The sequence below is a fragment of the Rhinoderma darwinii genome, chromosome 6 (genome assembly GCF_050947455.1).
Source record: "Rhinoderma darwinii isolate aRhiDar2 chromosome 6, aRhiDar2.hap1, whole genome shotgun sequence".
In the NCBI taxonomy this organism is placed as follows: domain Eukaryota; kingdom Metazoa; phylum Chordata; class Amphibia; order Anura; family Rhinodermatidae; genus Rhinoderma; species Rhinoderma darwinii.
Window position 1 is genome coordinate 39,380,821 of NC_134692.1, and position 22,721 is coordinate 39,403,541.

A 22,721-nucleotide genomic window follows, 5' to 3' on the forward strand; every position below is an offset into this window, starting at 1 on the left:
GATTTTGTTGCAGAACATCCACAGCATAATACAGTAGTAGCAAAGTGGATGAGATTTGAACAAATCTCATCCACTTGCTGCGTAAATGCTGAGCGAAAAAAACGCCCAGAAATTGACCTGCGGTGCGGTTTTATAATCCGCAGCATGTCAATTGTGTTTGCGTAAACACTTCTTATTTGTTGCCGGATTTCCCGATTGAACTCATTGGGGAGGTAAAACCCACAACAAGCAGCAGATGTTGCGTTTTTTGCGGCGGAAAAGCATCAATTCCACGCAAAAAAACACAGTTCAGAAAAAAAATTCTTATACTTACCTAAAGTCCTGCGTTTCTTCGTCCAAGCCAGCCTCCTGGGATGTTTCATCCCATGTGACCGCTGCAGCCAATCACTGGTGAACAGGGCGGATAGGCTGTGTGCTTTTAAGCAGCGTATCCACCCTGTGTGAAAATAGCCTTAAGGTTTCTAAGAGTGTCGATATGGTAGCGTAGCATACTTTCCGTATCAATTCCTCATGATTTTCAAGATCTCTGCTTGCTTTCATTCAATAGGAACTTTCATTGTTTACTCCCAGTGGATAAAATCCGTCCTGAAAAGGAAGCGCCTAACAAACTTCAACACCAGTGAAAACTATGTCCATAAACAATTTCCTTTAAAAAACGCAACAGAACTACAGCATTACAGAGACAAAAACCGCATGCAGTTGACCGCATGCGGTTTTCAAACGCAACAAAACCGCGTTTATATTGATTGACGACAAGCAGTGATCAGGAAAGCCGCAAAAAGTTTGGAAAATGTAATAGCTTTGGACTTTACAAAAAAATTATTCTTTTTATGCTAAAACGGGAATACCACTTTTACTGAAAAATAACATTTACTGCAAATTCAATATATTTATATAGGCTCAGTTTTCCATGCAAAAAAACAAAAATAAATCTGAATATAGAAGATCAATAAATAAACCAAAAATATTACATCATTAACAATAACATGATTTTTTCAAACAATAATGTAACAAATGCTGAAATAAAGCAATTTGCCTAGAGCAATCTATTTTCAGTCTGTCAAGGCCCCAAAAACTGATGACTGTTCCAGGAAACACCAAATTATGTAAATGTGATTCAACCTATTAGCCAGAAAGCAATGAATTTTCTATTTACAAATGTGTGTATTCATAGGTACGGGTTATGTGCCCCCACAGACTTTACCCAGCGTGTGGTACATTCAAACAGAATTGAATATTCTTAATTATTAGAAGATTAGATAAGTCGTTCTACGCTAAAACGTGTTCGGATCCCCCTACTGCTTCAAAACCCAGTGCGGTATAAATCTCCACATAATACATGCCGGTAGAGATTTATCAGGGAAGCTTATTTTTCATGCAATAAAAAAAAAAAAAATTATAATAAAAGAGGAATGTTTAAAAACCGCAAGCACAATTAGCGTCAAGCAGATAAATCCTGTCGTAATCCTGTTTACGGTCTACATCAGACAGATGTGCCAAGATTGATTCAGACAGAACCTCGGCTTACAGTAAGAGTTATTTTTAAGGGCTGAACACTGTTCTATTTTTGTTAAACCTTTGCTAAATGGTGTTGGCAGAAGTGTTCATTATTGCTGTGAATATTCAACCTGCAAAAAAGAGATTATCTGTGGGCCGTGCAATTAAATTGTCTCCCCCAATGAAGATTTGCCAATTTGGTATAGAATTAAATAACATTATAACCAACAGAATACCTAAACCTCAAGAACAGATGGCACCTAGCGCCATAGTAAGTGTTACGAGATGGTCGTAATTATTGTGAGTAACCGGATATCGCTGCTGATACTTTTATATTGCAGATATTCGCTTGGCAGATGCTACGATGGAGGAACTTAGATAATCACGGAAGGGTTATAATAATAAGGTCTTACAATTCATTTGTGAATCAACAGTTGTATTACATGCGCTCGCTCATTACCTATTTAGAAAAATCATGGGATTTTATGTCGTTTTCCTGACAAATCCGTTTTAGCAAATACTTGTATTTCCCATAATACATTCTGTTCCGATTGATTTTGTAATATATCTTTATAGTAAGGTTTCCGAACTATTGTTTCCACGAAAAAAACGGAAACAAAACGAAAAGAAACTAAAACCATTTGCGACGGGAGCATTACCACTGAAAATAATGGCAATGCAAACGTAAGCTATGGTTTCCGTTTGCCTTTCCATTGATGGGTTCCTCCGACGAAAAGGTCTAATGCATACCTTCCGACTTTCGAGTATCCCAAAGAGGGACAACCGATGCGGCGCTCGCAGTGCACCGCAGCACATTTTTCTCCTTTTAAGCCATGCCTCTAATCCCGCCCAATCCCCGCCCATACATACCCGATTTAGCCCACACAGTATCATGCTCCCATAGTGCCTCCCACACCGTATAATACCAAACAGCTGCCCCCATACAGGCTAATGCTCTCTAGCTGCCACCATACAGTATAATGCCCCCATAGCTGCCACCATACCATATAATGCCCCCAAAGATGTACCCATACATTATAATGCCCACACAAATGCCCCCTATACAGTATAATGTCCACACAGATGTCCCAATGCAGTATAATACCCACACAGTCCCCATGCATTATAATGCCTGAACAAATTTACCCATACAGTGTAATGCCCCATAGCTGCCGCATACAGCATAATGCCCCATAGCTGCCCCATACAGTATAATGCCCACACAGATGCCCCCTGACTATAATGCACCCATAGCTGACTCATACAGTATAATGCCCCCATAGCTGCCCTCATACAGTATAATGCCCCCATAGCTGCCCCCCTACAGTATAATGCCATATAGATTCCCCCATACAGTATAATGCCCCCTTAGCTGCCACCATACACTAAAATGCCCCCACTGCTGCCTAGAACGCTCTGGCTGCTGAAAGAAGAGGCAAGATCGAAAAAAATTAGCTAGTCATGACGGCCTTTTCAGGCCTGGTCATTAAGGGGTTAAACATGACTTGGATTAATAGCCAAACCTATATATAGTAGGCACTAGAGAAACAGTCTTCTTCCTTCTGGCGGGATCTGTTTTACACACCGGGCACTACACACCATTGGGAAAAAAACGCTGGCGTAATGTCTATGCAGTGCTGTTCATTTGGCTTATTAGAGCGGGAGGTTACCTAGAATCAAATATTTTTCTATATCTCTACATTGGAGAAACATGTTTTTTAAACCATCAGCCCCGTCAGCTAATACATAAAGTATATAATGTATTATCCCCTATACCACAACAAGTACTCCGGTTTCAACAAAAAGAACAGTACATTTAATTACAGGTATTTAATGCTGATGTCACGGATTTTATGCCCTTTATCTGCTGATGTTTGTTTTTCTGGGAATTGGCTTGTACTCTGAAAAGATTAGTTTCTAGGAGACGTGAAATGGTGGAGACTGAAACATCTGCCACCACAAAACGTCCCATCTTATATCTTCTGCGTGCATTCCTACATTGACACAGGCTAAATGGATAGAACTGTCAGTAATGTGTGGCATTTGTTGCAGCAAATTCTACATGGGGACCTGACCTTGCCGCAGTCATGATGGTTTTTATTCTCTAAATTCTCCTTTTGCTCTGTGGGTTGGTAAGAAGCCCTACCCCCATGGCCGTTCCTTTTAGGTCGGGTTCCCGCGTAGCGTAAATGCTGCAGAATTTCCACAATGGAACTCTTTGTGGAAACTCCGCAGCATTAACAGTAGCAGTAAAATGGATGGGATTTAAAACCGCAACACGTCAATTTATGCTGCGTTTTTGTTGCTTTTCTGTTGCAGGTTTTCCCCATTGAATGCAATGGGAATGCAAAACCTGCAACAGAAAGTCAAGTGTTGCGACTTTTACATCGGAATCACATCGATTCCCGCCGCAAAAAATATTCATACCTACCCAGAACTACCTGCTTTTTCCTCCAGTCTAACTTCCTGGGATGACGTTTCATCCCATGTGACTGCTAGAGTCAATCACAGGCTGCAGCGGTCACATGGGCTTTAGCGCCATCCAGGGAGGCCGGACCGGATAGCCGCGTCACCATGACAAAGGCCTAGGTACGTATGTTGGTTTTTTTTTCTACGCCCAACATATTGTGCAGCGGTGTACAGACAGTGTCACCTTTCACCTCTGTTCCTGTCCCCAATGAGGTTGGTGTTAGCTTAAGGTAGGGAAACATCTATCTAAAATACTATTTTGTCCTCAGACAAAAAATTTTCATTAAAACTACACCAGTCAGGCAGAAACTGCGTCAAATCTGTCACAGTGGCACACGATGAATGATAAATTTGATGCATCTTGATAGACATGTTAGACAGTTTTTCTTTCTTATGCCACCCCATGGCTGGAGTAATTACATCAATATTTTGAGCCAAAAACTGGTGCACAATATTAGCAAACGGTGTAGCATTTTCTGACTCCTCTCAGCCATGCCACTTTTTTCTACACCCTTTTAAAAACGGTCTAGGAAGCTGCAAAAAGTGTCTAAAACACATAATAAATTTGGCGCCAATTTGTGGCAGAATTATGTCCCATTTTGCCTAGTAACTCTATCCTCATATTTTTTTAATCAGTGTACGAAGCATTCCCATCCAACTGCTTTGGTGCGAGTGATACATGAATGTTAGGGACCTAAGGCTCTGTTCACACTTGAGTTTATAACATAAAGCTGCATGCTGCGCTATTCTTGCTATCAAAAATAAACCCCCTGATAGAAAGTCCAAATGCAAGTGTGAGCATAGCAATAGTATTAAAGGGGTTGCATGGGCCTTAACATCAATGGCATATCCCTAGTAGCCGACCGCTCTCATCTACGGGCTGTGTCTGGTATTCACTTGAATGTGGCAGAGCTTTAATACCACTGACAGTCACAGAACTATGAAGGGGTCAATATTTAGGACCATACACAACCCCTTTAAGTGCTTACATTATATAATTGTGCAATTCACTGTAGGTAATAGAATAGTTCCCTGCAATAAAGCAAAGTTCTGCTACTTTATTCTGCTACTTTATTAGACAAAATGCATTGGCATTTGGTTAGATTTCGTCACTTTTCCATTGCTTCTTTTGTTCTTAATCTCTTTTTAGATATACAGGTATATATATATATGTCAGTAAATGATTGAGGAACGCAGGTCTCGTAGCTGATAGGATCCACAATCCTGACAAAACAGCAAATGAAACGACACAGATCTTATGACACGTTCGGGGAGAAAAACGATAAACCTGACGGACCCATGATAAGTCAATGGGATCAATCAGGAACTGGCGCAAAATGGATCTGTCATATCTGTCATGGATCTTGTATAAATGGAACCCATGATGCTACTGTGAACATAGTCTGGTTGCTCTAGAGTTAAGAAATAGAATGAGCAGCAGCAAATGTTATAAAAAATAAAAATTGTTACATTTTGCTCCAACACCAACGCTTTGAATGGTCCCCTGTCGATCTTTATTTGCTTTTCAGGAGCGCTGACATGCTGGCATCGACACTCCTGGAAAGTAAAAAAAAAAGAGACCAGCTGGAGCATGGATACTGAGCTGTGGGAGATTAAACCTGTTGCCGACAAATGACGAGTATGCTCATCATACAATATGCTAGTCACACGTAGCCCCGCTCTAACGGCAGACATCAGAGAAATCTCTGATCTCCGCATATAACCCATTCAGTGCCAAGATTATCGCAGCATTCAAAGGGAAAGAATGGGGTGACCCCGATTGATCATCCTTGTGACGCGATCGAGGCCCACACCTTCTATGGGCAGACAGTGCAGGGTCCATTGAAGGACCCCAGGGCTGTCTGATCATATTCCTAACAACTGCCTATGTACTATCTGTACACAGTTAATGTACTGTCATATAGATATATGGCAACTACATTATAGTTAATAACAAAGGTAAATCAAAATTAAAAATACTGCTATGGGATAAAAAAAAGTTAAATTAAAAAATATATATTTACATTTTTTTACACAAATGCAATTTTTTTTACAATAAATAAGCATTATTAAATATATGTCCCAAAACATTAAATAATACTCACATATTTGGTAACGTCACGACTAACAACTTGCACAATAAATTTAAAGCATCATTCTTGATGAACGGTGTTTGCTGTCAAATTAAAACAAAAAAACTGCCGCAAAAATTAAACTAAAAATACCAAAATATAAATTTATCTAAATTAAACGCTAATGTACATGTACCAAAAAAATGGCACCTACGTAAAGTACAACTTATCCTGAAAAAAAACAAAGCCTCATAACTACGTCAAAGAAAAAAGAAAGAGCAAAATTGGCCTGGTCCTTAAGAGGTTAACAGGTGAGTACTGTTTTTTTATAGCATTTGCTGCTGCTAGTTTTCTTTGTTTAACCCTCGGACAAGCCCTTTAACTCAATGATACCTAAAATATTGGATAAAACTTGCCCCTGTACTATTATTTTTCCATGCACGTCAGATACCCTTCATGAAGCTTGCCAAGCCTAAGGATTATACTGCAGCCACACGTGTGCAATTTCACTAAAATCAAACTCTTACAGGAAATGAAAGAAGATCATGCAGTCAGAAAATCCCCAGCCCCGTGGCGGCGGGCGGCCATCATAAGATAGCCAGAGATAATAAATCCCGCCAGAAAAAGCTGTAGAAATGAGAGCACCTCATATACTACTCAAAGTGTGAATGATCATTTCAATGTTATCTAGGAAGTGGCAGCTTCTCTGCCTCCTCTATACATAGAAGTTGCATCAGAAAAACGAAGCAAAATTTGTAATAAAAGTCAATTTAAAAAAGGTTTCAAATCAGCAAAATCACCATTATGGAAAAGAGACTACAGTGTTTTTTCCACCACAACTGTCAGTGAATATCGATGTAGCCAAGTTTATCTTGACTCTGATAACTTTCTGCAGCGTGATATCACACAAGAAAAGCCATTAAAAAGTCATTGCAAAAGTCATTGAAAAAGTCAAGTTAAAGTCCCTTGACACTGTGTATTTAATGCGTTAAAAGTAAAGATACAGGTGGCTACATCTGTATGTGATACAAGCATACACGTTAATCTACTATATGCGTTACATGTTAATGAGGGCGTTGGAGCTGATTGGCTGTGACCATATCTATTTGCTTAGTTTTTCACATACAGCTTTTCTGCATTCTCTATACATAGAAGTTGTATTGGAAAAACTAAGCAAAATTTGTAACAAAAGTCAATTTAAAAAAATGTTTAAAATCACAAAAAACATGGATTTAAAAAAAACAAAAAAAAAACTTGCAAAAATGTACAAAACCTTTCAACAAGGTTCTTCACTATTTTAAAAAATAATCAGAAAGTAGTAGAAGAAAAAGAAATGTGTCGTGTAGCCTCAGTTAACATTGTTTTTTGTTCCTATTGTCTGGTTTCTGGTGGCTTCTTTAAAGAGGACCTGTCACCTGCCATCTCAGTTAGGTTGCAGGTGCCTCACAGATTCTGCTGCTTTTTATTTTTTTCTTCTATCCCCCACCGTTCCTGAGATATCGGAGCCGTTAGTTCTGGTGTCCAATATGCAAAAGGGGCCTTTGACTGTCAAGTGGGTGTAAAGAGTAAAGACTTTCAAATAAGAACATCTCTCTTTGGACTACCCAACGCATCCATGCTTACACGGACAGTCCATTGATATGAACAGATTCTGTGTAATGATTAAGTTCCCCAGTCGGGGAGCTACAGGGAAATTGTGCACTTCATGTCAAGTTCACTAAAATATGATAACGGATTGCTAGAGGTCCCAGAAGCAGGGACCTTTCTAATCACAACCCCTTTATCTTGTATAGATCCTGAGTTACAGCCTTTATTATAGCACAGAGCTGCGTTCACAATATAGCTGGCTTAACAGCTGAAATCCCCCAGCATTCCTTGCTGGCTCAATGTCTTCATAAAGCTACTTTAGTGATTGCATATTGCATTTGGGGTCTTTACACCAGGATACTATACAGTAACCGGATGCAGGAAGAACAAACTGTCCTATTACATTATAAGAGTTATTATAAGCCTGTTGACTGTTCCCAGTGACAACTAGCAGAACTGTCTATACAGCTCTGGACTATAAAACAGGCTGTAACTCAGAATTAGTAGAACATAAGTAATGCAATCATTTTACAAAGTTAATCAATTTTTTTTGTAGATTAATTATATAAAACGCTAGAATGGCAGCCAAATTAGGACAAACCCCCCCCCCCCCCCAAATCCTGTCAAGCTTCCATGACACCTCTCTGCACTCAGTTTAGTGGTATTCTTTTTTATCTTGGCCCCCGTTTAGACAGGTAGATCTAAGAAAAATGTAGGGTAGGTAGTCCTCTTACCGGGCACTTTATTGCCAAACTATCTTCTCCGTTCTAGACTGTCATTATGTCACACGACCCGCAATGTGATTGTCCAAATCCTACAGAGTCTGCTGTGTGGACCAGAAGTCACTTTCACTATGCATCCTACGAGTCTCACATTGAGGGTTTCATAGCAATGCATAGTAAAAGGGACTTCCGGTCCACATAGCAGACGCTGTAAGATTTGGATAATCACAGAGCGGGAAGCAACCGTGCCCGGAAAGGAGAAGAGAATTCAACAATAAAGCTTTTGGTAAGAGGATTACCTGCCCTAACTTTCCAAATGGGGGCCAAGATATTTTTTACCAGAGTGCTGCTTTAAATAGGTTCTCCGGGATCAAGAAAAAGCAAACCAAGAGGGGAAAGGGTTTCACTCCAGTGTTTTCTTGTTTACAGAACTGCAGCAATGACGTCACATCGACTCGTGACCGTTGCAGCCAATTGCTGACCTTAGCGGTGGCTGCAGCTGTCACGATTGCTAGGGACATGTTACCTGACAACATTGCTGACAGGACTGTAGTCATTAGGTAGTGTATCTCTAAAAACCATACGGTTAAACATGACTCAAACATAGTATTTCCCATCTCAAGCTAATATAGGGTGCAGCATGATAAGACTTCCCTTCCCATAAGAGTGTTAGGCTACATTCACACGAGGGTATCAGAGTCACGTGCGTGAATCTGGTCCGTGTGTGTTGTTTTATTGCATCCGTGCTTTGCGAGTGGCATGCGTTATTCACGCACTCGCAAAGCACATATTTTTTTTAAATTATTTTCAATTGAATTGATGCGGAAATCACGCACAGCACACGGATGTGCATCCATGTGCTGTGCATGATTTTCACGCACCCATTGAGTTCAATGGGCGATAGGTGCGTGAAAAACGCACAAATATAGGACAAGCAGTGAGTTTTACGCAACGGACACACTCTGCGTGAAAACTCCTGCATGTGTGAACGGCCCCATTGAAATCAATGGGTCCGTGTGCTGCGCGTGATTTCCCTGCGCAGCACACGTACGTTATTCACGTTCGTCTGAATGAGCCCTTACTGGAAATGTTTATATAATGCAACAATCCTATGTGCCATTTACCTTTGCTGCTCTCCATGGTGGCACAGTCCCCACTCCTCTGTTTACAGATACCTTGCAGAACAAGCATGCCATTAAAAATCCGAAAATACATATTTTGTTCTCTGTCCAGGTTAATCATACCTAAAATGAGATTGTTAGAATAATGGAATCTGTGCCACCACAGTGATTGTGTACAATGCAATTACTTCATGTTCAGTTCATGTGCGCACTTCCTTACTATTGATTCAGTAATGATTAACGTTTAACATCAATGCTGCGGATCCTGGCGGATCGGGTGTCTTGTGACAAATGGCTGAATCCAGATATTGACAATATTTACCAGCAATAAGTCGTTATGGGGAAGCAGATAGTTTTTGAAACTGCTAGTGGATAGGAAACAAGTCACATGAAACTTCAGATACCACCACAAACCTAACAGATGTTCCAGGGGTCACCGGTGCAAAAACATAGGCATATGTGCAGGAAATGTGACACTATCATGAAATCAGTTGGTGTCTAAAATAACAGCACTTCCTTATGGCTGTGTAGCAATATATGTATCAAATACACAACACATTCTGTTTCTGCATTGTGCGCAGCAAAAGGGGCATCAATAATACTGGATTTAGCCGAGACCTACAGTTTATAGGAAAATGGGAGGTTTTGGAAAATGTCTAGAACAAAGGTCGATTTTCCTAGAATTAAAGGGTATCTAAACTTTTAAAAAAACTTTTGACATGTCAGAAGTTTTGATCGGTGGGGGCCGAGCACTGAGACCTCCACTTATGGCTAAAACCAAGAGGCAGAAGCGCTCGTGTGCCACTTAGTTTCTGATCGGCTTACCTCGGAAAGCCGAGCGAGCGGTGTACGGGCCCATAAACTTTCTATTGAGCACGTGCACCACTTGCTCGGCTTTCCAAAAAAAGTTTATTAAAGTTTAGTTACCCTTTAGGATATCATATACAAGGATTAAATATGAAAAGACAGTGGTATATTTCTTGGGGTGCGTCAGACAATTACCATTGGGAATCCGCTGCTTCGTCCACACAAAAGTGAGCATGCTACAGATTTAAGATCTGCATCATGCTCTGCTTTCAGTGAGGATTTTTTATGCTACATGTGGATGGGGTTTTGAATACATCCACTCGAATTGTACTGTAACTGGCGTTCTAATTCATATGGGGTTAAAGGGGTTGTCCACGACCGAACAACTGATGACCTATCCCCAAGATAGCTCATAAGTATATGATCGATAGGGGTCCGACACCCGGACCCTACACTGATCCTCCACTCCGGCTGCCTCCGGGCGCTGGATGTTTTGAACGGTATGCAGTAGTCGGGAGAAGATGGATCCAACCACTACATAGCGGCCGTTCTGCAGAACTGCAGCTCTGCTCCTATTCAAGTGAAACAATGTTTCTTTGCCTGATGAAGAGATCGGTCCGATCTCGTAACGCGTAGCATTCTTATCCATTAAACATATATCTCATTTAAACTTCTTGCCTTGGATTGAATGCTTCAATTCCACAACATTTGGACAGCGCTGGAGAATTTTATCCTTATTTTTTTTCTCCATTTATCTCGATCTACTGAGGGAGCCCTGACAATAGCAGACATGGCCCATGGACAGGAGAGGCGCTATTTTAGGTTAAAAAAACAAACAACAAAACAGACCCTTCTTTCTAATCTCATAAAACCTCTATAACCATTGTGACATTGGTGAATGTTGCTTATACTAAAATATTCTTCATCATTAATATTTTCTATGCCTGTTAAACAATTAAGGGAATAAACAATAGCTACATTATCAACTAGGAGAAAAAACAGCAAGAGATGTCTTCAGAACTTGATGTACGTTAAATAACTATACGTAGAGCGGGAGGCAATATAATGGTCAAACTTAATAATAAAGATGGCAGATGTTTATCACATACAGTAGATTGACTTCAAATAACCTTTCTCTAGAGCTCATGAACAGTGTCCTCCAGCCACTCTGTAGACTATATGGATATATTGATGGTAAATGCATTTGTAAGACTCTAAAGTTAGCATTGAAATGGTAACAAAAAAACATTTAAGTCCTTTGTATTTTTCTCTTCTATTAAAACTGTCCGCCCCCGAGGGTCATTTTACAGAAATAATCTATATACAATCTTCATGAAAAGTAGAGTAACTTACATTCATTATATTACTTATTTGCACTGATCATGAATTGCAGCATGTACTATAGCCTAGAGCTGCATTCACAGCTATGCTGGGGGTCATTAGGCTGTGTTCACATCAGCGTTGGTTTCCGTTCACGGGTTCCATTGCAGCTTTCCGTCGGACTGCGCTATTGATTCCGTCAAAACGACGGAACCCTGTCACAATGGTGACAGACGGAAACCATTAGCTAGGTTTCCGTCACCATTGAGTTCAATGGAAGCGTAGGTTTCCGTTTGCCTTTCCGTTGAGGTGTTAGGCTGGGTTCACACGACCTATTTTCAGGCGTAAACGAGGCGTATTATGCCTCGATTTATGCCTGAAAATACGGCTCCAATACGTCGGCAAACATCTGCCCATTCATTTGAATGGGTTTGCCGACGTACTGTGCCGACGACCTGTAATTTACGCGTCGTCGTCGTCTGACAGCTGTCAAAAGATGACGCGTAAAATTACAGCCTCGTCAAAAGAAGTGCAGGACACTTCTTGGGACGTTTTTGGAGCTGTTTTTTCATAGACTCTATTGAAAACCGCTCCAAAAACGGCGCGAAAACGGCCCGAAAAACGCAGCGAAAAACGTGAGTTGCTCAAAAAACGTCTGAAAATCAGGTGCTGTTTTCCCTTGAAAACAGCTCCGTATTTTCAGAAGTTTTTGGCTCAGTGTGTGAACATACCCTTAACCCGACAGAAACCTCCGACGGAACCCCTCAATGGAAGGGCAACGGTGATGTGAACAGGCCATGGGAAAAAGTATTTGTTCCTCACCTGTTTTCTACTATTTCTGCAAATTTGTCACATTTAAAAGTTTCAGATCATTCAACTAATCCTATTATAAGATAAAGAGATTTATTCAAATCCTATCTCACACATGTAAAAAACTAATTGTCCCCCTAGACCTAATAACTGGTTGTGCCACACTTGGCTGTAACAACTGCAATCAAATGTTTGTGATATCTTGTGATGAGTTTATTACATCGCTGTGGGGGAAATCTGGCCCATACTTCTTTGTAGAATTGTTTGTATTCAGCTACATTGGAGGGTTTTTGAGTATGAACTGCCCGTTTTAAGATCTTATCACAGCATCTCAATTGGATTTTAGTCAGGACTTTGACACGGTCACTCCAAAACTTTAAAGGGATTATCCTAGAAATGATTTTTTTTTAGTAGGGGCTGCAAATGAAATAAATAAATAAAAAAAGCAATACTTACCTATCCTTGCCCCCGACGATGAAGCTCTGGTTGCACTCCCGGTGGATGTTTACATGCACGTAGCATGTAACTGCTGCAGCCACTCAGAGGGCCGTAGAACCGTAGTACTGGCATAATGCCAGAAATACAACATATGGCCAATGAGACCTCTGATTGGCTGTAGCGGTCAAATGCTACGTGCATGCAAACAACCAGTTCCACCGGAGCATCTGCACTGGATCCATGGGGCAACGATAGGTAAGTATTGCTTTTTTGGTTTATTTATTTAATTTGCGGCTCCTAAGAAATTATGTTTACTTCCCGTGTCACCCCTTTAATTTAGCTTCTTTTGAGCCATTAAGAAGTGGGCCTGCTTGTGTGCTTAACCCAACTGCACTTGAGCTTTAGGTCACAAAACATTCTCCTTCAGGATATTTCGATTTTTTTAAAACAGAGCAGAATTCATGGTTCCATCAGTTATGACAAATCATCCAGGTTCTGCAGATGCAAAGCAACCCCAGATCATCACACTACCACCACCACCACCACCATTACGTTTGACTGTTGGTATGATGTTCTTATAGTGGGATGCGGTGTTATCTTTACGCCAGATGTAACGAGACCCATGTCTTCAAATAAGTTCCACTTTTGACTCATCAGCCAACAGAATATTATCCCAAAAGTCTTGGGGGTCATCTAAATGTTTTTTGGCAAATAGGAGACAAGCCCTTGTGTCTTTTTGGTAAGCAGTGGTTTGCGCATCTCTCCCACAGAAGCCATTTTTGCCCAGTGTCTTTCTTATTGTGGTATCATGTACATTGACCTTAACTGAGACAAGTGAGATCTGCAGTTCTTTATATGTTTGTCCGGGTTCTTTTGTGACCTCCTGGATGAGTTGTCGATGCACTCTTGGTGAAATTTTGGTAGGCCGGCAACTCTTGGTAAGGTTCCCCACTGTTCCAAGCTTTTTCAATTTGTGGATAATGGCTGTCACTGTGGTTCGTTGGAGTCTGGAGTCCCAGAGCCTTAGACTGCATTCACACAAGACAGAAATGCTGTAGATTTTCTGCAGCATATTCGCATCGTTTCTGCAGCATTGGTGTCAGTGATAGCGCCCCCTGGAATTTATTTTTTTTCTTGCATTTATAGTGCACCTAAGACAGCACTGCCCAGCGAAGGAAAACTCGGGGTGTGGTAGGGGGAGCTACTGAGAACCAGACGCAATGCGTCTCTGGGATTTGTAGCAGAAGTGGAGCCACATGTGCCATGATGCTGCCCGCCAAGAGACATTGCTCTGTAGATGGAGCACGAATGGTAAGTAAATGGCCCATAAAAGGCCCAAAAAAATTGAAACGCAAATTTAATAGCAATAGTTTTAAGAATTATTAACAGTCAGCAGAGATAATATTTTTTTTTAGGTTTTGTGGAATTGCAAAAAGAACGACCTGAATACCACTGGAACCTTGCCCTCACTATCCTGCATTATCCCTTACGCTATTGGCTCAGAGCCCAGGCGTTTCACGGGCTCTCCCACCTCGTCAGACAGGTTATAGAGCGGCGTTATAACAGGCTGTCATATGTCAGCAGTGGCAAAGGCAAAACTACAATTCATCCTACATGACTGAGAATATCCATTGCAGTAATTGAACCATATACCTAATCTAGATCAAAGAAACAGATTTTAAGTAAGTGCGCAAGTGTGAAGCCGCTTTCGTATATACACATTATTTACTTTATATACTAATACCTTTTAAATGAGGGCACTGGTAAAAGCTTTATTATTTATTTAGTCCTTCTCCTTGAAAGCCATATTTAATTTCCTCATATTGCTAGCATGTTTTCTCCATAGGTAAACCAATGATTTAAATAAAGAAAAATTAAAAAAGAATTTCTGACTTAAGAAATGATGACTTAATTTGTCACATTGTACACAGACAAACAGTATTTCTACTTATTTTGCTTTTCACATATACATATCAACACATGAAAAGCAAGTAAAGCAGACCCAATTCATTAAAATAAATCAAAAACTTGGGGGATGCCTTTAGATCCCTGATTTACAAAATGCAGACCACCCAATTCTACGTTGTGTTTCAAACTACGTTTAACAGTAGACCCTAAAATCACAAAAAGGTTATGATAAAGCAGAGGGTAATATCTACCCATTACTAACAGCATCCCGCATACTATTCCATTACACGGCACTGCTTCAGACACTGACAGATGTCTTATACTTTAGCTATCCAAAACAGACTGAGAGTATCTATTTCAATCACATCTGTTCACAAAGAGCCGGCAAAAGAGGATATACACTCAGAATTAATTATGTTTCGGGATCTTTAGGTCTTTGTTACTGTGTTTTAAAGTAATCTGGATGCTCTGCTATTTAATAGGAGTACGGACTATAGAAAATGCACCATTTCATTACATTACACCATTTTTAGTTTCCAAGCCATACACATAAGGAACAGAGACTTCTTATCACAATTGAGTATTTCTTGGTCTGCATTTTAAGTGCTAGCCACTTTTATGATAAATGTTTTTCTGTGGTTCTTTGGTATCGGAGCCACTTATCTCTTTTATACTACATCAGAGAGCGCTTCTATACATTTTCAGTACATGCTCAAATGCAGAGTTTTCACCACTATGATAGAAATTCATCACAGTACCACAAGTTATTTTATTACACTCATAAAGGGAGCGATTCCAGGTAAATTAAGGAATTGTTATATATGCAATTCTCCAATATCATCCAAGTTTTGCTATAAGGCTGTCACATATGCCAGTGAAGAAGGAAGCATAAGAGGATTGTCTCCTCAAATATTGGTGCCTATTATCTCTTTGTATGACATATTTCCAAGCAGAAAGAAGATAGAACCTGGAGGAGTCCCTAGAGACAGTGTAATGACTTCCTCCTGCAATATGACAGGAGAGAATGCTGAGAGTATTGTCCTGAACCTCTTATTGCTGTAGCAACAGTTCTCTACAGTTCTCTACAGTTCTTTTACAGTTTTTTATACTGTTTGAGTAAGAACAAAGAAATTATTAAAGCTGATAGAATTTGTATAGAAAAGTGGATGTTGTTTTAAATAAAGAAGCCATAAATATTACATATGCTATGACTTAGTTAAAGGAGTATTCCCATCTTAGACATTTATAGTATAGATAGCATTTAGATCCACACCTAACTCCAGAATGGGGGTCCCCCAACACTCTGGTTGGGCAGGCGGCCACATCCAGGCAGAGAGGGAATGGAGAGGTGTCTGTGATTACAGTAACGGCCGAGCTCACTGTGCTACGCTGTTTCCGTAACTCCCTCAGAAGTAAATGTTTCCATATCCTGGACACCTCTTTATTCGTTATCCACTTGGACGCAGCGGCCACCTCACCAGACGGGGCAGGGTCAAAGGACACTTGTTCTAGAGATAGATGCGCGAACCAAAGTTAGGACCCGCATCAATCCGACATTTATGGCATATGCTGTGAATTTGCCATAAATGCCTAAGATGGGCATACCCCATGAAAAAAAAAAAATTCTCCCCCCTAGTACTGATCTTGGGAAAATGACTACAGGGAGGAGTAGCGGTTCACTGGGATTATGTTTATATGGTTAAAATAACTGAGCACGTCGGGCACCAATACATATATAGTAGTGTCAAAGCCAGGCTTATCAATTTTGATACATTTAGGCCTCATGCACACTTCCTTCACCGTTTTATCGGCCGGTTTTGACGGATCCGTGTGCACGTTTTGTTATCAGTGTGGTTTCCGTGTGATTTTCGTGTTTCCGTTTCCGAGCGCCGAGTATGGTACTGTCCAGGGTGCTGAAAGAGCATGGTTGTTCAGCGCTAGTCACTGTACAGGGTGCTGAAAGAGTTAATGGGCTGCACTGATCAGCAGTAACTCTTTCAGCACCCTGGACAGTGACTAGCGCTGAAGAATGACCATGCTCGGTGCTCGCAAAGTACAATTTTAATGAAATTAAAAAATCAGTTCATACTTACCCAGAACTCCCTGCTTTTTCCTCCTATCCGGCCTCCTGGGATGACGCTTCATTCCATGTCACCGCCTCTGCAGCCAATCACAGGCTGCAGCGGCCACATGGACTGCCGCGTCATACAGGAAGGTCGGACTGGAGGAAGAAGGGGGACTCATCACCAAGACAACCACCAATACGTATGAACTGCTTTTTATTTTATTTTTATCAGCAGCCTCTTCTCTCTATCAGTGCTGGATAGGGAGAAGTGGCTGCCAACTAGTGTAATATCTCTAATGTACTTCTGCCCACCCGGCGGTTGCTAGGCAATGGCTCCGTCACACACGGACGGCACACGGATGCCTTCAGTCATGCACTCCTCTGTACAACGCCCACTTGGTCTAAAGTAAAAACACGCCCACTTGGGCATTAAGCAACTCATTAGCATAAATCTAAAATCGCTAATAAAGTGGTGAAAACAGATCGTTTTTTTAAATAAAAAGCATTACTGTCACCTACATTACAGCGCCGATCTCCTTATGTAGGAGATAGGGCACTTATAATGTGGTGACAGAGCCTCTTTAAAAATTAACAGAAAAAAAAGCATGTCCAAAATAACATCAAATGATAAACGCCACTAAAAACGCTGTAAAAACGGCAAGCTACAATTAAAAACAGCTGCCATTTTTAGAAGCATTTTTTGATGCAGTTTAGACCCAGTTCACACTGTTTTTTGTCGCTGATTTTGACGTGGAAACTGCATCGTAATAAGCACCAAAAAAAGTCCGAAGCCGCCCCCCACTGATTTTAATAAGGTGCCGGGGCATTTTTTCCGCGACGGGTTTTAGCTGCTCGGGGGGAAAAAAAGTGCCATGTTCTTTCTTGCCGCGGTTCCACCTCTGACCTCCCATTGAAATTAATGGGAGGCAGAAAAAAGCGTTTTCCGCTGTGTTTTTTACCCACACTGCTCAATGGCCGCGGGCAAAAAAACGCAGTGAAAAACGCAGCGAAAAATGCGGCAAGAAAGTGCAGGCAGGTCAAAAGATTTTTTTCTGCCTGCAAAATCCTCCGTGTGAACAGGGCCTAAAATTGCTAGAAAATTTTCTGTATTTGAAGGAGGCAGAAAAAAAACACTTTCCCTTTTTTTTTTAAACCCACTAAAACCTCGTTATCCACCTTTATAGCCAATTTTTATTTCATTGCACCAATGCATCAAAAAAGGATTAATGAAGAAACTCCACAATAGGTCTTGATAAAAAAAAATGTCCTATAATTTAGCATCTACAGCTTGCATGCGGATCTATGCATTTCCATGGTAACAGAAAACAAACCATGTGCAGTCTGATCCTGCAGCCATACTCACTTCCATCTGTCCTCTACTGCCCCCTACACACATTTGGTAGGTTTAGCAAGAACTAGGGGACATAGAAAAGGAAGTGTGACTGCAGGATCCCAATATACAGAGTTTGTTTGTTGTCTGTTACCATGGAGATGCCTAGGTCTGCATAGGAGCTGTAGAAACAGAACGACAGGAGATTTTTAATGAAGACAAATTGCAAAGTTTATTCATTTTTCATTTTAGACACATTGGGACAATGCAAATGCTCACAGACATTTGAATTATATGTTAAAACTAATGTGTATAAATGTTATTGAAGGGAACCTGTCACGTCCAGCATGTTGTCCAATATGCTTGAGCCAAGAGTAAGGCTGGGTTCACACACCCTATTTACGGACATAATTCGGGCGTATCAGCCAAAAATACGGCTCCAAAGCGTCGGCACACATCTGCCCATTACGATGTACTGTGCCAACGGTCTTTTTTTTTACGCGCCGCTGTCAAAGAAGTGCATGTCACTTCTTGAGACGTAATTGGAGACGTTTTCCATTGACTCCATGGAAAAACAGCTCCAATTATGTCCGTAATGGACGTTGCGAAAAACGCCTGCACATGCCATTACGTCTGAAATTCCAGAGCTGTTTTCTCCTGAAAACAGCTCCGTAATTTCAGCCGTAACGGACGTGCACGTGTGACCATACCCTAAACAGGGATTTCAAGAAATAAATTACACGTTATACTGAATCCTTTCGCACAAAACTAAACCTCTATATGGTGTAAATCCCTTCTAATATAGCAGACCATAAGCACAAGAAATAAAATCTGCCACTGTGTTCCCATAGACCAACACTCAGGCCTGAACTTTAACACAATCCATGCATTACTATTTAAACTATCATAGGCTTCGTTCACACCTGTGTTGGTGTGTTCCGTTTTCCTTCTCCGTCAGAGGAGCAGAACAAGGGAATAACTGAGGCAACGGTTCCGTTGCACGATGGATACCACCAGCAGTCGACAGAACGCATTGACTTTAATGGGTTCTGTCGGTTTTCAGTCGTTTTACCGGAGACAATAGTGCTGCATGCTACGCTATTTTCTCCAGTAATCTCTGCCGGATCTGCAACGGAAGCGCCGTTAGAACCCTCCAGAGCAGATGTGAATGAAGCCATATACTGTATATGCAATTTATTTACATTCTTGAAAAAGTACAGCATAGCGTGTAAAGTTTGCCTTCGATTGTGAGCCCTGCTGGTTACAGGGACTGGTGTGTACAGCTCTGCAATATACGGTGCTGCCATATAAGCAACATAAAATAAGAAATAGTAGAGAAGTTTTTCATGCCAGGGGCACATTGGCATAATCGCACATTCATGTCTAGGTGTTATTTCCCTGCTATGTGATGTATGCATTCGACCTACAGTCACCACATCGCAGCACATGTTCAGTCACTTCAGGCCATACTTAGGCTTCATTCACATCTGCGCTAGGGTCCCGTTCCGAAGTTCCGTCTGAGCATTCCGTCGGAACGGGACCCTGACTGACACAAACGTTTCCGTTTCCATCACCATTGATTTCAATGGTGACGGATCCGGTGCCAATGGTTTCCGTTTGTCTCAGTTGTGCAAGGGTTCCGTCGTTTTGACGCAGATGTGAACGAAGCCTTCGTTTGTTTTAGGCCAGTGCTATAAGGTGAGGACTAGAGCCTCCAATAAAAAGCCTCATTGTTTTCTAGGAAGCCTGGGAAATGCTTATTTTTCCTTTTCAATAGAAACCTGATACCCATTACCCTGTGTGTATAGCTTTAGGGATATCAATAGCACTACTACAATGTTCACGAGAGATTCACCTTTCTGACCTACAGCAGCATTGTTGTGACCAGCGATGTACTGGACAATTGTTCTCTTTGTTAGTTCAAGTGTTTCTTAATAGAGGAAACTTAACTTTGTCTGGCCCCATAATTGTATTCTTCTAGCACTGGCCATACATTACTGGGAAAAAACACCGAGATCCAGAGAATCCTCACATGGTCCTTGTATTATCAGTATGAGCACAGTGAAAGAATATTCATGTGTTCTGGATATTATGGTGGTTGAAATTATTGGGTTTGGATGAATGTTTATCATTGTAGAAAAGTGAAGATCTGTATGTACAGATGTAAAAATCTTTAAAGTGTAGCTAAACAACAAAAAAAAAATAACTTTTGACATGTCGTAGTAAAATTTCAGAAGTTTTGGTTGGTGGGGATGCGAGCATTGAGACGACCCCCACAGATCACTAAAATTAAGTGGCAGAAGAGCTTGGGTGAGTGCTGTGCCACTTTGTTTGTGATGAGCTTTCCTCAAAAAAGCCTCGGAGCGGTGCACAGACTCTGTAGTAAATGTATGAGCCCGTACACTGCTCGCTCGGGTTTCCGAGAAAAGCTGATCAGAAACTAGGCGGCACAGCGCTCACCCAAACTCTTCTACAACCAATTTATTTTATTATTGATCCAATGCATTTAAAATAGAAAATAAATCAACGTTTTCCTATCGTTTTGTTTCTACAGCTCTTATGCAGGCTTGTGTGAAATTCTGTCGTCCTGCCATTTAACTCCTTTCCATCTGTCCCCTAGTTATTGCTAACTAAAGTTGGCCCTATATTTCAGATAGCTGTCGGCCAAACTTTTTTATTCAACCGACAGCTATTCCTCCTGACTCCCCCATACACATGCGGCTCGGCCGACAGTGCGTGCATTCTCAATAGGCTGAGGGAGTAAAGTCACTGCCAAACTATTCTGGCAGCAGCTTATCTCCTTGGAAATAAAAGGAATAGGTCATGTTGAAATCCATGATGTCCGACCCTTCTCTCCCCGAACATCTGACATCTGGACGCCGACATACACTTTAGATGGTCGGCTGGACCTGCCAAAATTAACGGATTCAGCTGATATACATTTAATGTGTGTAGCCACTTTTACTTTTGGTAGGTCAGCAGGAAGTAGGGGATAGAAAGTGTGACTGCAGAATCAGACTACAAAGCGTTTGTTCGTTGTCTGTTACCAAGGAAACACAATGGTCTGCATAAGAGCTGTAGACACAAAACTATTAGCAAAATTGCTTAATTTTTTTAATTTTAGATGTATTGTGACAATTAAAAAAAAAAAAATTGGGTTGAGAAGGAAGAAAACACACCCTTTAACCCCTTAATTACGTTCTTTAACTTGCATGGTGAATGCCATAAAAGTAAAAAAAAAAAACAATGCCAGAATTGCTCTTTTCTGTTTATCCTGCCCTAAAAAAAAGTTGTATGTACCCCTACAAATAAAAAACACAATTTGTCCCACAAAATATAAGCCCTCATACAGCCACATTGGCGGACCAATAAAAAAAAGTTATGTCTCTTAGAATATAGCAACACAAAAACAATTTAGTTTTTTTTTTAAAAAAAAAGTGTTTTTATTGTGCAAAAGTGGTAAAATAAAGTAAACTGTATAAATTTGGTATTACCGTAATCGTAACAACCGGCAGAATAAAGTTATTATGTCATTTATACCCCACGGTAAACTGTGTCAAATTAAGACGCAAAAAACTATGGTGAAATTTGTTTTTTTCCATTAACTTAATAAAAGTTAATCAATAAATGAGAAGTACTCCAAAATAGTGGCATTAAAAAATACAACTTTAAAGAGGCTCTGTCACCAGATTTTCAAACCCCTATCTGCTATTGCAGCAGATCGCCGCTGAAATGTAGATTACAGTTACGTTTTTTTTTTCTTCACAAACGAACATTTTTGGCCAAGTTATGAGCTATTTTTATATTTATGCAAATGAGCCTTTCTTAAGTACAACTGGGCGTGTTTAAAGTAAAAGTACAACTGGGCGTGTTTAAAGTTATGTACAAGTGGGCATGTATTGTGTGTGTACATCTGGGTGTTTTTACTTCTTTTACTAGCTGGGCGTTGTGAATAGAAGTGTATGATGCTGACGAATCAGCATCATCCACTTCTCTTCGTTACCACCCAGCTTCTGGCAGTGCACAGACACACAGCGTGTTCTCGAGAGATCACGCTGTGACGTCACTTCCTGCCCCAGGTCCTGCATCGTGTCAGACGAGCGAGGACACATCGGCACCAGGCAACAGAGGCTACATCGACTTACCTGCAAACGCCGATGCTGCTGCAGAATTAACAGTAGCCTCTGGTGCCGATGTGTCCTCGCTCGTCCGACACGATGCAGGACCTGGGGCAGGAAGTGACGTCACAGCGTGATCTCTCGAGAACACGCTGTGTCTGTGCACTGCCAGAAGCTGGGTGGTAACGAAGAGAAGTGGATGATGCTGATTCGTCAGCATCATACACTTCTATTCACAACGCCCAGCTAGTAAAACAAGTAAAAATGCCCAGATGTACACACACAATACACGCCCACTTGTACATAACTTTAAACACGCCCAGTTGTACTTAAGAAAGGCTCATTTGCATAAATATAAAAATGGTCATAACTTGGCCAAAAATGCTCGTTTTTGAAGAAAAAAAACGTTACTGTAATCTACATTGCAGCGCCGATCTGCTGCAATACGAGATAGGGG

The 22,721-nt window shown here is 40.9% G+C and overlaps 1 protein-coding gene across 3 annotated transcripts in view; it reads right to left on the reverse strand.

The window, feature by feature from the left end:
• Positions 1–22,721, reverse strand: part of CERKL (CERK like autophagy regulator) — an 85,131-nt gene that overhangs the window by 61,276 nt on the left and 1,134 nt on the right. Inside the window, exon 2 of one of the 3 annotated variants that reach the window (XM_075829534.1) lies at positions 9,472–9,591. The exons of the other annotated variants lie outside the window; for them this stretch is intronic. Within the exon in view, the coding sequence (XP_075685649.1) occupies positions 9,472–9,591 (120 nt within the window). The remainder of the gene's footprint in view (positions 1–9,471; positions 9,592–22,721) is intronic. 3 annotated transcript variants of the gene reach the window in all.